Source organism: Conger conger, chromosome 6 (assembly GCF_963514075.1).
Source record: "Conger conger chromosome 6, fConCon1.1, whole genome shotgun sequence".
Taxonomy (NCBI): domain Eukaryota; kingdom Metazoa; phylum Chordata; class Actinopteri; order Anguilliformes; family Congridae; genus Conger; species Conger conger.
Window position 1 is genome coordinate 39690076 of NC_083765.1, and position 16884 is coordinate 39706959.

The 16884-nt window shown below is 40.5% G+C and overlaps 1 protein-coding gene across 1 annotated transcript in view; it reads left to right on the top strand.

Moving 5' to 3' along the window:
* The window catches only part of rapsn (receptor-associated protein of the synapse, 43kD), a 34865-nt gene extending 19429 nt beyond the window's left edge, over window positions 1-15436 (top strand). The window contains exons 4-8 of the mRNA XM_061246544.1: window positions 6991-7089; window positions 8075-8197; window positions 9704-9757; window positions 11968-12167; window positions 12548-15436. Coding sequence (XP_061102528.1) covers window positions 6991-7089; window positions 8075-8197; window positions 9704-9757; window positions 11968-12167; window positions 12548-12620 — 549 coding nt within the window. The 3' untranslated portion in view covers window positions 12621-15436. The remainder of the gene's footprint in view (window positions 1-6990; window positions 7090-8074; window positions 8198-9703; window positions 9758-11967; window positions 12168-12547) is intronic.
* Window positions 15437-16884: the final 1448 nt, after the last annotated feature.

The window sequence follows — 16884 nt, forward strand, 5'->3', positions numbered from 1 at the left end:
AACCAAAAAAGCATTTGATAAGATACTGCATCAAAAAGCATTTGATAAGGTACCGTGTGAGAAACTCATTATCAAAGTGAGGACGGTAGAAATTACAGGAGCCATGGGTTCAGAACTGGTTGCAGGATAGAACACAAAGAGTAGTAGTAGGAGGGACCTTATCTGAGCAGGGTATTGTGGGAAGAGTCCCACAGGAATCCCTGGGACTTCAACTTACAGTGGGAGCAATAATTATTTGATCCCTTGCTGATTTTGTAGGTTTGCCCACTTACAAACAATGGAACTGTGTAGAATTTTAATCATAGGTACATTTTAACATTGAGAGACAGAATATCACAAAATAATCTACAATAACAACATCATATGAATTTTATAAATTTATTATCGTATTTTTGCATGAAATAAGTATTTGATCCCCTACCAATCAGCAATAATTCTGGCTCCCACAGACCAGTTAGTTTTCCATTAAGAAGCACTCCTAATCTCAACTCATTACCCAAAACACCTGTGTCAACTCGTTACATCGTTATGTAGCTGTATAAAAGACACCTGTCCACACAATCAATCAGATTCCAACGTTTCCACCATGGCCAAGACAAAGGAGCTGTCTAAGGGCATCAGGGACAGAATTGTAGACCTGCACAAGGCTGGGATGGGCTACAAGAAAATAAGCAAGCAGCTTGGTGAGATGTTAACAACTGTTGGAGCAATTATTAGAAAATCGGTCTGGGGCTCCACGCAAGATCTCGCCTCATGGGATATCAATGATCATGAGAAAGGTCAGGGATCAGCCCAGTACTGTAGGGGAAAATTCACAGAACGAAAGATCTCCCTCCTAAAAGCATGATAACCAATCACAAGTCAAAATCAGACTCCACCTTAGTGAGCAGGCTGGTTCCTCCAAAACTCTCGACGATGTGTGCTAAAAGTTTATCAATATATCTGTATTAAAGTATGATATGTACCCTGTATAGTTTCAAACTGATTAACTGCTAAATTGTGCTAGGATTACACAGTGAGCCCAGCCAGCTAGCAGGGGGGGGGCCCCGTCTTGAACTGTGTAGACCAAACTGTCAAGGACACGGGCAGAACGAGATATGACTGTACAGCTGATTTCTCCAGGACTCTCGGTGTTTTATGCCAGGAGTGTATCTATTTGACCTAGAACATTAATTATAGCTGAGCTTATGAAAACGCAAGAAACCACAGTGAAAACTGTTGAAATGAGAGCAAAGAATGCTACGTACATTTATTCCCTTAGAAGAGAATAATTAATCAAATGTTTAGTATGTCTGTATATTAGAAAAGTATATTAGAAGTGAATATTAATGAAATGTTTAGTTTGTCTGTATATTTTCAATGATTCCTGCTGCTTAGTTCGTCTTATAAAAGCGAAAGATACAGAGTGACGTGTATGGATGACGTGTTAGAGGGAGGGCATCCAGAACTTTCTGAGGTCTGGTAGTTTGCCAAGAGCAGGTGCGGGGTGAAGTGAGGACACGTAGTTGGCAGAATGCCCTGAACTTTGTACAGAGTTGGCAGAGCATAAGGACCGTTGGCAATTTGCCACAATGACGTTGTGGGAGGAGCGTTGGGAGGAGTTACGATAAGAAAAGTGTGGGTGATTTGCCAGAATGCGGTTTGAGGAGGAGTTGTAGGTGGAGTAACTGTGTATAAAATGGGTGTACAAATGCCAGTCGGGGTTCAGTTCTGGAGAGCTGATCCGGCTTTATGCACGTGTGCTAATAAAGTCTGATTTTCCTGAAGATCTTGCTGCCTGGTGTCGTCTTTTCCCTCGCGAAGATGTTTTTCGACAAATTGAAGATTTGGACTCTGTCGTTTCCTAGACACGACATTTGGGGGCTCGTCCGGGATACGAAAGAGAAAGAGCTCCCGGCGACTGGAGACCAGGGTGGAGAGTACTTTTTGATAGGCTGCAGCTGCAGCTTATCAGGGAATGAAAGTATTCAAGGACTCTGATCTCCTCTCCCGGACGCCGGAGGCAACATTCTCTCGTATAATTAACCCGGCAACTAAATTAAGGGGACAAACGTAGCAAACTTTTCAGGAAACATGCGCGAGGTGAACTGTGAGTAAATGGTGTGGGAATTTATTAATTGTGTTGGAGGATGTTTTTTTAGCAGAACTTGTATTAAGTCTAAAAAGTATATTGATACTGCGGACTGAAGTTATATTGTTGCTGCTAACGGTTTTAAGTTGTTATGTGATAAGAGGTGCCAGAGACTTGGAAGGAAAGAAACCCAAAAAGGGGATCCTGCAAGCTATATCTAGGTAGTTACCTCAAGGTGTGATGTAAGAGAAAAATTGCTGTGATGTAAGAGAAAATACTGTTACGCTGTGCTGATGCTTCGAAGGCTTGTGCGAATATAATGTTGTATTGAGGCAACAAAGGTAAAAATAACGCTGTGCTGAGGCTTAGAATGCTTGTGCGTGTGCGGATATAACGTTGTATTGAGACAACGGAGGTAAAAATCGTTATTTATGTATGTGTGAGATAAGAAACGCAAAGAGTGAATAAAAGTATTAACGGGAGAAAATACAGGCTCTGGCGGAAAAATAAAGATAAAATATATAATAATATAGATAATAATAGGGAAAATAAAGGTTAAAGACATAATAATATAGATAATAATAGGCGGAAAAAATATAAATAAATAATAATAATATAAAAGTATTACGTGCAGTATATGAAAATGAAAAAGGGAAAGAAAACTGCGATTGAGATAATAGCGGGGGTGTATCTTAAATGTATACAGGAGATAGAAACTATCTCCGATAAGTGGAAACAAAAAAAGAACTAAGAAAATGGTGGCAAAATGGCCGTTTGATAAGAGAAATATGTGGAGGAGAAGGAGAGCGTAATGGCGGCGGGTAGAAACTGAAGCGAAGAGGCGACTCCGCCTCCATATGACGTGTGGCCTTGGGAAGGAGGAGTGTGGAGAAGGGGGGTCAAAGCAGGTGCAGAGGGACTTAGCTGGGTGATACAGAACTATAATTTTTTTAAATAAAACAAGAACAACACAGAAACCCATACGGTTTCGCGATAAGGAGGAACTCCCCAAAATAGTAGGGCCATTATTAATTAGGGCTGCTGTACCTCGATACATTCCCTGGTCCACTCAGGGCATGCAACATGTAATAACAAATCTCCCTGAGTTACAGAATGGAGTGAGCCACTGGTTCAGGGTGCTGGAGAAGGAGATGAGCGGCCGAATCTTGGCTGTGGGGGGCCTGAAGGCTCTCCTGGGGAAGGTTGTGGGGATGGAAACAATGCTGGACATATTCGAGCAGGCTGGCGTTGTCAGAGCCCAGATGCAAACCTACAGCAGTGGACAGTGGGCCATTTGACAATGTACGTGCTGCGCAGGTGGAGGCTGATAACCGAAAGGGACGCACAAACAGATCCCATAATGCCGTAAAGCCATACGGGAGGGGATGTCACCAGGAGTGCGGTGCCGCCTCGATGAGGTGGTGGGACTGAACACCATGACACACAGGGAGTTTGTGGATCATGTGGCGCATGCTGAAGAGAGACAGCGAAAAGATGGAAAAAAGCTGGAAGATCAAGCAAAAGACATTCAAAGAAAACTACTGTGCAGCTGAAGGAGCTGGAAGCCAAAGAACAAAAGCACCCCCCACACCTGAACCATGGAGCAGCCCGATGGCGCCCCGCCAGCGGTGGTCTACTACTTCTCCGGCATCCCTCACCCAGTGGCCATGCAAGGTAATATACAAGGGGGGGAACTACAAATGGGTGGGAACCAAATGAAGGGAGGGCCAGGGAATGGTGGGCAAACCAATCAGTGGAAAGGGCAGCAGAGTCAGCGCAATTTTGATGATTCTGGTAGGGGTAGTATTTATGATAGCTGGTATTTATCTGATTCTAATTGGAGTAGATAATCAAAGTAAAAATAAAAGTAAACTTGGTGAACTAACGTAGTAAGTAGAGGAGTAACACATAGAACCAGACGCCTTCTTTGTCTCTTTTTATTTTCTTGCTCGTGTGAGCTTGTGGGTGAGGGACGTTGTCCCCGGTATTTGTATTTTGGTTTGTGTTTTTTCCTGAGCTGCGTCTCATGGTTCTTTATTTCCATGCCTAGTGTTTTTTCTGGGTTGTATGTTGTTATTTTGGTTTTGGTTTTTTAGGGTCATTTTATTCCAGCTTACAGCTGGGAGTGCCAGAAGCACCAACAGTGCCCCAGCGGACCCAGTACGAGAATTGCAAGCCGGCTCACCAGTGGAGGGACGTGCAGACCACATCCACTGGTTGGAAGATCAAGCCAGCTCACCAGTGGAGGGACGTGCAGACCACATCCACTGGTTGGATCCAGGAGCCCACCTGTTACATGGACTATGGCAATTCCTCGTGCTACGAATCAACATGTTAACAAAATTAAAAGAAGTGTGTGATAATTTTAATAGTTGAGTCACTTAGGATAATACATACAGCTGTGATACGGCTATGGCCAGTCAAATTACGCGGGTTGCACTTGTGCAGAGAGTGTTGGAGGAACCATGGAAACGCTGTTATATTGAGTCTGAGGCAATTGGATGCTGCTATAGCAGCAGGGGATATGCAGGAACCCAACTTAGTATGGTGCATTGGCCAAGGGAGATATTCGGGGCCATAGGTTTTGACCCCGAAAGGGGGGAATGTAGGGGAAAATTCACAGAACGAAAGATCTCCCTCCTAAAAGCATGATAACCAATCACAAGTCAAAATCAGACTCCACCTTAGTGAGCAGGCTGGTTCCTCCAAAACTCTCGACGATGTGTGCTAAAAGTTTATCAATATATCTGTATTAAAGTATGATATGTACCCTGTATAGTTTCAAACTGATTAACTGCTAAATTGTGCTAGGATTACACAGTGAGCCCAGCCAGCTAGCAGGGGGGGGGCCCCGTCTTGAACTGTGTAGACCAAACTGTCAAGGACACGGGCAGAACGAGATATGACTGTACAGCTGATTTCTCCAGGACTCTCGGTGTTTTATGCCAGGAGTGTATCTATTTGACCTAGAACATTAATTATAGCTGAGCTTATGAAAACGCAAGAAACCACAGTGAAAACTGTTGAAATGAGAGCAAAGAATGCTACGTACATTTATTCCCTTAGAAGAGAATAATTAATCAAATGTTTAGTATGTCTGTATATTAGAAAAGTATATTAGAAGTGAATATTAATGAAATGTTTAGTTTGTCTGTATATTTTCAATGATTCCTGCTGCTTAGTTCGTCTTATAAAAGCGAAAGATACAGAGTGACGTGTATGGATGACGTGTTAGAGGGAGGGCATCCAGAACTTTCTGAGGTCTGGTAGTTTGCCAAGAGCAGGTGCGGGGTGAAGTGAGGACACGTAGTTGGCAGAATGCCCTGAACTTTGTACAGAGTTGGCAGAGCATAAGGACCGTTGGCAATTTGCCACAATGACGTTGTGGGAGGAGCGTTGGGAGGAGTTACGATAAGAAAAGTGTGGGTGATTTGCCAGAATGCGGTTTGAGGAGGAGTTGTAGGTGGAGTAACTGTGTATAAAATGGGTGTACAAATGCCAGTCGGGGTTCAGTTCTGGAGAGCTGATCCGGCTTTATGCACGTGTGCTAATAAAGTCTGATTTTCCTGAAGATCTTGCTGCCTGGTGTCGTCTTTTCCCTCGCGAAGATGTTTTTCGACAAATTGAAGATTTGGACTCTGTCGTTTCCTAGACACGACAGTACTACACAGGAGGAGCTTGTTAATGACCTGAAGGCAGTTGGGACCACAGTCACAAAGAGAACCATCAGTAACACACTACACCGTGAAGGATTAAAATCCTTCAGGCCCGTCTGAAGTTTGCCAAAGAACACCTGGATGATCCAGAGGAGGCTTGGGAGAAGGTGATGTGGTCAGATGAGACCAAAATAGAGCTATTTGGCATCAACTCGACTCGCCGTGTTTGGAGGAAGAGAAATGCTGAGTACAACCCCAAGAACACCATCCCCACTGTGAAGCATGGAGGTGGAAACCTTAGGCTTTGGGGGTGTTTCTCAGCTAAGCGGACAGGACGACTTCACCATATCGAGGGGAGGATGAATGGGGCCATGTACCAGGAAATTTTGGGCGACAACCTCCTTCCCTCAGTGAAAGCACTGAAAATGGGTCGTGGATGGGTCTTCCAACATGACAATGACCCAAAACATACGGCCAAGGCAACAAAGGAGTGGCTCAAAAAGAAGCATATTAAGGTCCTGGAGTGGCCTAGCCTGTCTCCAGACCTAAATCCCATCGAAAATCTGTGGAGGGAGCTGAAGCTTCGAGTTGCCAAGCGACAGCCTCGGAACCTTCAGGATTTGGAGAGGATCTGCAAAGAGGAGTGGACCAAAATCCCTCCCAAGATCTGTGCAAACCTGGTGAAAAACTACAACAAACGTCTGACCTCTGTGCTTGCCAACAAAGGTTTCTCCACCAAGTATTAAGTCCGATTGTTCTATGGATCAAATACTTATTTCATGTGAAAATATGATTATATTTTTAAATTCATATGATGTTGCCATTGTGGATTCTTTTGTGATATTCTGTCTCTCAATGTTAAAATGTACCTATGATTAAAATTCTACAGTTCCATTCTTTGTAAGTGGGCAAACCTACAAAATCAGCAAGGGATCAAATAATCATTGCTCCCACTGTATATCTGCTTTTAATCACGTTAAGCCAAACATCCAGTGTGCCTCTGTGGAACTGCAATACATCTTTGTGAACAGAGACATGCTTAGAAGAGGATGAGCAGACTTGCAGATATTAGAATTATAGCCTTCATGCAGTTGTTAATGCAATTAATTTGCCTCTTAGAGCCCAGATGTGTTTTTTTTTTTTTTTATGTTTAACTCTAAAATAAAAATTACACTTTCCAAAAAGATCTCTTCTAGCTGCTAATCAGTAAAATCAGATGGCTCGGGCCAGTGGAAACTAAACAATTTTGCCCATATTCTCCAGGAGTCCATGAAGATTGCTATGCAGCATGGAGACCGTCCTCTCCAGGCACTGTGTCTTCACAATTTTGCTGATATCCACCGCTGTAGGAATGACGTTGAAGTACGGTACTGGTAAAATTTATTTAGCTGGAAATGATGAAAATGCATGTCATGTATTAAAATACAGTGAGTGTAGGCTTATAGTATGTATGCCTCTGTATGTACAGTGCAGCCCTTAATGGTCCCACATTGTACACCTTTCAAGTGTTTTATTTTAGGTCTTGATATCCATAAGAAGACAATCTCTGTCGAGTTTTACATGTCCATTCTCTCATGAGCTTTTAAGAACAGGCTGTTTTAGTGTCTTTAAGGCTCATTGATATTAACTGTTCTCGTTGGCAGGCTAGTTCAAGTTTCTGTATTGTATACGTTTCTATAATGCACCAAGCATTTCTTTAGACCAATGGTAGATTGTGCTACAGTATTTCTTCAGGCTACTGTAAACCAGTCAGAGCTGGCAAAAGCTAGAACCTGCACATTGCTGTCAATGCTCCCTGGTAATTTATTTAAGTGAGCAAGACAACCCTTTAGATTTTTTCCCGGTGTATAAACATCAGTCATATGCTTCATATTTTTATGAAAAATGGAATCAAGGAAGTAGGCTATGTATCTCACATGTATTCTACGTTCTATTTCGAGTCTGGTCTTATAATGCTGGTGATAATAACTGACCATTAATGTAATGTAGTCCTCTTGTGTCATGACATTGAACATTTTCACATTGAAAAATCTGTTTTATATTGGAGAGCTGGGCAATGCAAAAATACCCTAAGAGTGGCAAATAAAATAGCATAAATGCATTAACACAGACTAGAACAGAGATGAGTGACTTTTGGTAACTGCTGACCCTGTAAATAGTGTCCAGTGGCCACTTCCCATCAACATTGTGGCCCTACTGTAATTACCCAACTTTTTTCTCATCTCATCCAAAATCAAAGATGCAGAAATACATATTCATATTCAGCCACCAGAGAGCACTCTTGTCTTGAAGTTAAAGAATGGTCATTTTCTCTAGTTTGATATGTTCCCTCTTTTGTCTTGTCCAGAAAGCATTCCCACGCTATGAGTCGTCGATGTGCATCATGACTGAGATCGGAAATCGCCTTGGCCAGGCGTCCATCTACCTGGGAGTGGGGAAGTGCTGGCTCCAGCAGAAGGAACTTGATAAGGTCACATGATCACAAGCCACTTTATATTGTATGAACATACTCGCAGGCTCAATCGATCCATTAGTGAGCATGCTCCCTTCCCTAAAGACAAACATTCTCAAGAGATTCTGAGAACCATAGTGCTATATTTTACTGTGGAACATGGAGGAAAAGCAACTTGTATAAGGTTGCTTGCATCCCCCAAAGACACCAAAAATACCAACTGTTTATTATGATGCAGTGTTGGCATGATGTAAATTGCAAGCATAGCACTCAAAACAGATGTGCAGTGAACAGAAGATCTATGGCCATAGCTGTATGGAGAGAGATTAGTCTCAATATTATTGACAAATGTGTGTAACATGATCCACAAATAAGAGACATCACACATGTGTTTTACGATCCACACACAAATATCTTGTGTCTTATACATTTTCATTTAAATGAATGTGCACTGATTTCTACAAATGCTGACATATTTGTGAATACAAATATCTCATACTTTGGTGTATGAAGAGCAAAATGTCCAATATCCTTTTTCAATAACCCAGTCTCAAGTGTAAAATTGGTTTGTGAAGTGTAGAATCTGCATTTCTGGATCAAGTGACACGCATGCATTCAGTGGCAGGAGTTTGTGAGTTTCCTTTTTTATTTTATCTTTTATTTTGAGACTTTCCTGCCACAATTCCTGCCTGCAATCCACACACAAATTAGCTATTGATGTGGCAAGCTACTTTTTCTGTGTCCCCAAAAGCAAGTAAGCCAGCTACCACTAGGTGGCTGTCATGTTCTTCTGTGGTCCTTGTGGATGGAATGCCGAAAGGATCACGTTTTTCCTCTGTAGTCCCTTTCACCTGCTCAGATGGCTAGCATGCTTAAACAAGATAAAGGGCATATCTCCACCCCATGCAAACTCATTCAGGCAAACTGCTGAGAATGTACCTAAAGCTCAGCACCCTGTGGGTGGGCTATAGGCTATTTTTCAGCACAGACAAATCACCGCCTGCTTTCAGGAGTTGTAAAAAGTTCAAACGGCTCATGTGAATGCACATTTTCTTCATACGGATTGGGTGGATTTATTTTGGGACTGCATTTTGGTACTTTCACAGTGTTTCTATAGCACCTCAACTCCTTTATAATCCACAATGTGGGACCTTTAAAGCACAGCTCTTAGCATGGTGACCATGTTGAACAGATATCTGGATTGCCTTCATTGTTCTCTCTTAATGTAGAAAAGTATGAGAATCTGGCAGCTGCGAGGGCATGCTTGTAGATTGTAAAAATGTCTTTCCACGGTAGAAGAAATATGTGTAACTGTAATGTCTTTTGAGAGCCCTCATCTGTCTCTCATTATGCCATGGTGCAAACTTTTTCTTCCTTTTGGCCCATAAACTATTACCAGAGTTTATGTCAATAACTGTATTTACTGCGTACAACTGTAGTTCGTGCGCATTTATCAAGGGTGCTAATAATTCTGGACTTGTACATGCTGATGCTGCTTGTGACAAAAATCATTCTTTGTCCTAGGCCCTGGACTCTCTGCAGAGGGCACAAGAGGTCGCAGGGGGGACTGGAAACAAGGTCTGTGAAATGTACCAAAGCAGTTATGGGTCAGCACTGCACAGAGAATGATCAGATAAAAATGTAACTGGAACATTCCGGAAATGGACAGGAGGATAGTGGAATAATACTAGTTTCTTACTGCAATGTAAATGTTAATCTGTGCTATGCCATAAATGCTGTGCAATTTGCTGATGTATGACATTGCACTATGTGAGTTTGAGGCTGTATGTAAGGGGGCAGCATGAGGATCTTGCATTATTAGAGCTAAAATTTCTGTTTCAGGAAGTAAATAAAGTACCAACATACTCGGTATAGGGAATTTGATGTGGAGGAAGCGTGCATTAAACACAGAACTCTCTCAATCATGGTTATGTTTTGTTTCAATTTATACACAACTCAGATAAACAACTTTAAATATTGATTATCTTGTAAGTGGCCCTTTCTGACTCTTTTTCACAGAATGGGGAAATGCGAGACAAAATGCGAAACCATCACCAATAAACAAAAAATAAACGGCATTCGTAATTGTTTGCTGGTTTCGTTTTTGTCATGGAAATTATTGCGATTTATGCAGTTACAAACGTCCCGCCCACACTTTACTATTGTAACATCAGACAACATTTAGGTTTGTTTAAATTGTACACGAACCGTTTGTGATCACCTGAAACATAATCTAATTTATTGTAGCAGACAAGTGTATGCCCTCTGAAGTGACATCTCATGGCTTTTAATCGCATAGCTTTGAACTGTAGCTTTTCACAAATTCAGAGTCTGATGACTTAAGTTGTTGTGGTCTATGCAGTTTGTTCTATAGGCTAACAATTTCCCTGTTGTTTTGTCGCGTTTGTGTTATGATTTACCGTATGAGGATTACTATTATGAAATGGCCCATAATTTCGCCTAGGTCCTTTGTCATCGTGTGTTGCTGACAGTTGCTGCCGTTACTTGGTCCGCCTACAGTTTCTTGAAGAACATTCATCCAGTCATAAACATTGTATTGTTACTGTACTGTAAGGATACAATTGGAGTTAGTTACCTGTCGGTAGCTATGCTGTTAGTATGGTAGTTCGTTTTATTTTCCTTGGATGAATAGGCTAGGCTATAAGAGGTGCTGTCAACGAATGCTGTCTACAACACGGATAAATAGCCCATTAAACTTTGGTTGCGGTTTACCACGATATACTAAATTAATGTTAACAGAAGAAATTATAAATCAAACTGGGCTCGGTGATATTCTGAATTAACCACTGACGGACGTCCTTGTTTTCGCTGCGAACGGGGGAGGAACTGAAGAACATATGAGAACCATGCGCGTTCGAACCGAGTGAGCCTAACGAACAAATCTTTTGAATGAACGGACCCGAAAGATGGGCTCACTAAACCGAATGAGAGTTCTCATCACGACCCCAGTGAAAGTGTAATATTGCCCTCTGCTGGATGACCGATTTCCCAGAGACGTGAAATTCAAGTGGGTTATTATTATTATGTTTTAATAACCCTTGTGTTAGTATTACACAAATGTATTAACAAATGTGCATTTGTATTAAAATGTCAACATTTTATTTTGCCTCTATAAAGTTCTAGCCAACATGCGTGCGCAACCAACAAGATTTGTAGTTAGCACTTGACCTGTTCTGCGGCCACTAAAAAAGTCAAACGACAACCGGCCGACATCACAAAATTATCCAGACAATTGTACTGATTGTGGTGCACCCCGAAATAAATAATGCAAGCTGCTGGCTGCTGGCATAGATACAACAAGCTAGCTATTATTTAATCACATAGACTCAATCAGCACTTTATTAGGAACACCTGTACACCTACTTATTCATGCGATTTTCTAATCAGCTAATCGTGTGGCAGCAGTGCAATGCATAAAATCATGCAGATACGGGTCAAGAGCTTCAGTTAATTTTCACATCAACCATCAGAATGGGGAAAAATGTGATCTAAGTGATTTCGACCTTAGAATGATTGTTGGTGCCAGACAGACAGGCAATGCTGTAATACTGGACAAACCTGACATTGCTGGACGTCAGGCTTGGCAACTCTAGGAAGTAGTGTTATCAATAGTGTGCTGTTTCGATATTTGCTTCTGGTGCTAAGCATGCTTTCCTGATGGTAGTGTAATACTCTATATCTGTGTTGGGTGAATTATTGTATAGTACAGTGTGGCAGATTATGCTCAGTGTATTATAGTACACTGAGTTCTACTTCCTTTTTGGCAGCTCATCTCCCTAAACGTACACTGTCTGAGCGAGAGAATCTTCCGGATTCAGGAGAAACACGAGGAGCTGCGGGAGCAGGTGGTGAAGTTCCTTCAGTGTGTGGAGGAGCTGGAGCTATACTGTGCATTGTGTGGGGAGTCCATAGGGGAGAAGAACCAGCAGTTGCAGGCCATGCCCTGCTCCCATATCTTCCACCTGAAGTAAGCCTTTCTGGGAGGGCACTCTCATGTAAAAACACGAGTTGAAGACCTTAAGTCTGCGACTAAGAAACTGTGTGATGGAATGGTACTGTGGAGCAATGTGTGACCTGAGGGTTTCTATGACGCTCAGGCTCAGGCGTTAAGAGCATTCTGGCAGTCAGAGGGTTGCCGGTTTGATCCCGCCTTTGTCAAAGTGTCCCCCAATTGTTCCTGAGGAGCTGGTTGGTTCCTTGCATGGCAGCCAATCGCCGTTGGTGTGTGAGTGTATGTATGACTGAGTAAATGAGAATGGAGAAGCATCAATTGTACAACGCTTTGGATGCAGTCGCTAAATGCCATTTACCGTTTACATTGCATGTGACATGAGATTCTCCCTACAGGTGCCTTCAATCCTCTGGGACCAAGGGCTGTTCGAAGTGTTGCCGCTCATCAATGAAGCCGGGCTTTGTGTGAGGGAGAAGCTTCCAGATCGCGTTGCTGTGAAGGACACACACATGCTTCCACACGGTGGGATGCCAGGAACTCATTGTACAAGTGGTGCTAAAATCCAGGGCGTACTCGCACAATATGAAGGCTGGTCTGGGTTTACAGGTACCGAGCAGTCTCTTGAGTGGCCTCCAGGCAGGATATGACAGACTCCCTTCTCATGGGTGATCAGGGGAACCGCAGCTGTGAAAGGCCCCTCTTTCCTCCATCATCTCATTACATTTTGCTGAAATCAGCAATGCTTTTATTGTATTTATCCTTAATAGTAATTATCTAAATGGAGTAATACTTAGACCCTTTAACAAAGAAAAACTTGCTTTAATTCAGCTCAGTAACTCTTTTGCATTTTTCACATTGAATGTATAGAAAGATGTGAAAAAAGCTGATGTTTTGAAAAACTCAAATACAGAATTATAGATGAAATGCAATGCAGAATGCCGGTTGTTTAAATCTCACAAAACAACTTCGCTCGCAAACATTAACTACCTAACTTATAGTTAGATCTAGTTAATTAGCTGGTAGGTAGTGACTACCATAAATGTCTACCTGCATTACATTATAAATATACTTAATTTATTTACTTCATGTTACTCACAGTTATTGCCATTTAGTTCCATGTTAGCTTCTGCTGTATTGTTGCATGCTGGCAGCTCATTCTTGCTACCATCTTTGAAGACCTAATCTGATAGGAAGAGATTGCTATCATGAATCTCTTCAAAATCAATTATCTTTGCAGAAGAACAAAAATAAATGACATCCCATGCATGTTGCATTTAATGTAGGCAAAGAATATCAGTTGGTCCTACAGTTTTAGCTACATCCTTAACTTCGATTAGCAATGTAATTATTTAATGAATATAATTCTCCTAGTCCAAAGGCAATCAATGTGCCTCTTTGCATGGGGATAAATAATCAACCAGAGGGATTGATTTTGTCAATTTTCTTGTCAGGATACCTAGGTAGAACAGCAAGGCCCATTTAAAACTTTTTCAGTATTTGGCATTGCATTGGGATTCTGAAATGCAAGCTAGATCGTGAGGTCGCCAACAGCTTTGTACAGCCTCTGAGATACAAACCTTTTGGGAATGGGGTTATTATGATAGGTGACATGTTCGTTAACTTTTGGAAAGGCATGTCTACAGTTGACTAATATGTGTGACTCATTTCCATTTTATTCTCTTTTTGTGTCAGTGACAATATCAAGGAGAATCTATGTATTGTATAAAACATTTTAAAAGGTAATCATTGCATGTTCAGATGACTGGTAGACTTAAAGTTTGAATGACCATTCAACAAATTAATTATTCCCACACAATATCTTGTAAAACAAGTGAAGTTTGTTAATAGTGCATTTTAGTTAGTTTAATGGAACCTATAAGATACAAACTATTTAGATCTTTATTAATAACTAACTTACAGAGACCTTGGCAAGCATGAACAAGGACACAAGATACATTTAGAATTTTTTTTATGTCATTGAAAACAAAAGGTGGGAATTACAAAATCACACACATCCTTTTGAAAAGTATGAAAAATTGTTTTGGTGTTAAACACTTGACCATTATCTTTGGAGAGAGGTGAGTCTATTTTACATGTTAAATGTGTGTAACATGATCCACAAATAAGACGCCTCACAAATGTGTTTTACTATCTACAAATAAATATCTCAAGTATCTTATAAATTGCGATTTAAATGATTCTGCGCTGATTTATAGAAATGCATACATATTTGTGAATACGTATTTTCCCCTTTGCTCAAAGACCTCATATTTTGTATATGAAGAGCAAAAATGTGTGTCCAATATCCATGTGTATTTTTTGCAATAACCAAGTCTCAAATGTGAAATTGACAATCTACACACAAGTAGCTATCCATCCACAAATGTGGCATGCTACTTTTTCTGTGTTCCTGAAGGGAAGTAAGCCAGCTACTGTCGTGTTCTTCCGTGGTTGTGGTGTATGGGAAGCCAAAAGGGTCACAATTGGCCAGTTTTTCTCCATGGTCCCTTTCACCTGCTCAAATGGATAGCACACACGGAATTACTCAATTTTGTTCATAGCCAGCTAGCTATCTGAATCTGACGAATTCCACTGTAATTTGAGGATGCTAGCCAGCTGATCGGGGGGGTATTTCACAAATTAGGATTACTTTGTTATTGAATAAATTCAATTTGTAAAATCAGGTGTTGTGTCAAACTGTTCCTTCTAGAGTTGCTGCAATGATTCCATAGAAGTTACATACAGCGTGTTTTGGAATCAGTTCACTCCTAAGAATGAATAAGCACATGATACCATGGCAAGTGATAAATACTAATACTTTACCATTTCCAGTGATTTGTCAATTTCCAATACAGAAATGTTCTGCTTGTCAATGCCCCAAGCTGCTTTTGAGATTTTATTCTGATATGCCTGGATAAATGTGCTTTTGTAATTTGTATGCCATAATGTCAAATTCAAGTGTACACATGCCCACGCATGTCACTTAATCCAGAAATTCTGATTCTACACTTTACAAACCAATTTTTAATTTGAAACTGGGTTAATTATATTCATTTAAATGGCAATTCATGCAATACAAGTTGAGATAATTTGTGGATCCAGTTACATGCATTTGTCAATACTATTGAGACTACTCTCTCTATGGTTATCCTGCTGTGCTTGTGGTTCACAGTCTACTAGGTAACTAATCATCCATTTAGATAGTGTAATGTATAGTTTAATGTATAGTTTCATTTGTGATGATATGCCATTCGGCGGAACTTGAACATAAACGTTTGTTAATGTCGTTAACTAACAAAATAACACAATTGTGAATGCTTTGTTAATGTATAAGTGAATTATTTATAGTTAAAGTGGTAGTTAACATTAATCTGGTAGTTAACATCCAGTCTACATTCACTAAATTCATGTACTCGTGTTTTAGCAAAAAAAAATAAAGGTCTAGACTTGGCGGTTATTTTGTGTTTCTTTTCTAAAAATATATTTAATATATATATTAAATATGAGAAACTTAAATTATCAGTTGAGCACACACACACACACATACACACACTCACTCTCTCTCTCTCTCTCTCTCTCTCAATGGTGGCCATGTTAGATTATACTTGTCCCCAGGGAGGCTGCATCATTCCGTTGAGTAGTTGGGGAAAAACATTGATCACAGCAGGAGCAGAGATGGAACCCAGATTTATTTATTCTTTCTTTAGTGTTTTACTTTGACAGTTTTTGTCACAGACAGCAGTTTTTCAAACTCTTCTTTTTCTCCTCTTTTTTAAAAATTATAAAGTTGTTTTTATCATTTCTGCTGCCCAGTGTACAACATGATACTGTATGTACATCGACAGTACAACACTGACCATTCAAAAACACAATGTATACATTTATTGACAATAGTCTTTTATTTCACACAACAGTGCTTATAATTTCTAATAATAAAGTATCTTCAGTTTTTGACTTGTGTTTATGATTTGGAGGCACCATGTCTTGTTGGGTGTTTTGTTTTTTTTAGTTTTGCAAAAACCACTTAAGCATTTTGGTTTTTGTATATATACGTTTGAGAAAAAATCTATATTTCAAGGGAAAGTGTCTCAACAATCGAGAAACTATAACTCAAGTTATTTTATTTTGAAATTACAAGTCTGTCACATGCACAAGTTTTTCATCCTGATTCTTGTGATTTATGCCCGCTTCAGTTCTCAACTCCAGCGGAAATAATAGCGCCCTCTGCTGAAATCTATATTCTGCTAAAAAAAATTCCCCATTGGGCTCCATTCATTTTACAGCAAAATAAAAATTCCACTCGTATATTGATGTTAATTCTGAGCATTGTATTAAAAAGAAAAATCACACAGTTTTTGTGAGTAACACTGACTCGCATTGGCAGGGCGATTTGTCAAGTTTATTTGAACATAATGATAAAATATATTTGTTAACATGTGTACATATATTGTCAAAATTTGCTTGGATTTGTCTTCTAAAGAACAAGAGTGGTACTGCAGTGACTTGGGCCTTCCCAGACATTCTTGTACAAGGCCGCTGTCCCAAAAAACTACAAACTGATAAAGGTACAGAAGCTAGGGTTTCCAAAAGTGCTGACGAACCAACACAACAGAACACATTTTGCCACAGGCAATGATGTGAAAGCTTCTGTGGTTGAGCGGTTTAACAGGACCCAGAAAATAAGAATGTTCATATAATGTAGTTGAATTGGCATCATGAATTGGCTAGGTGA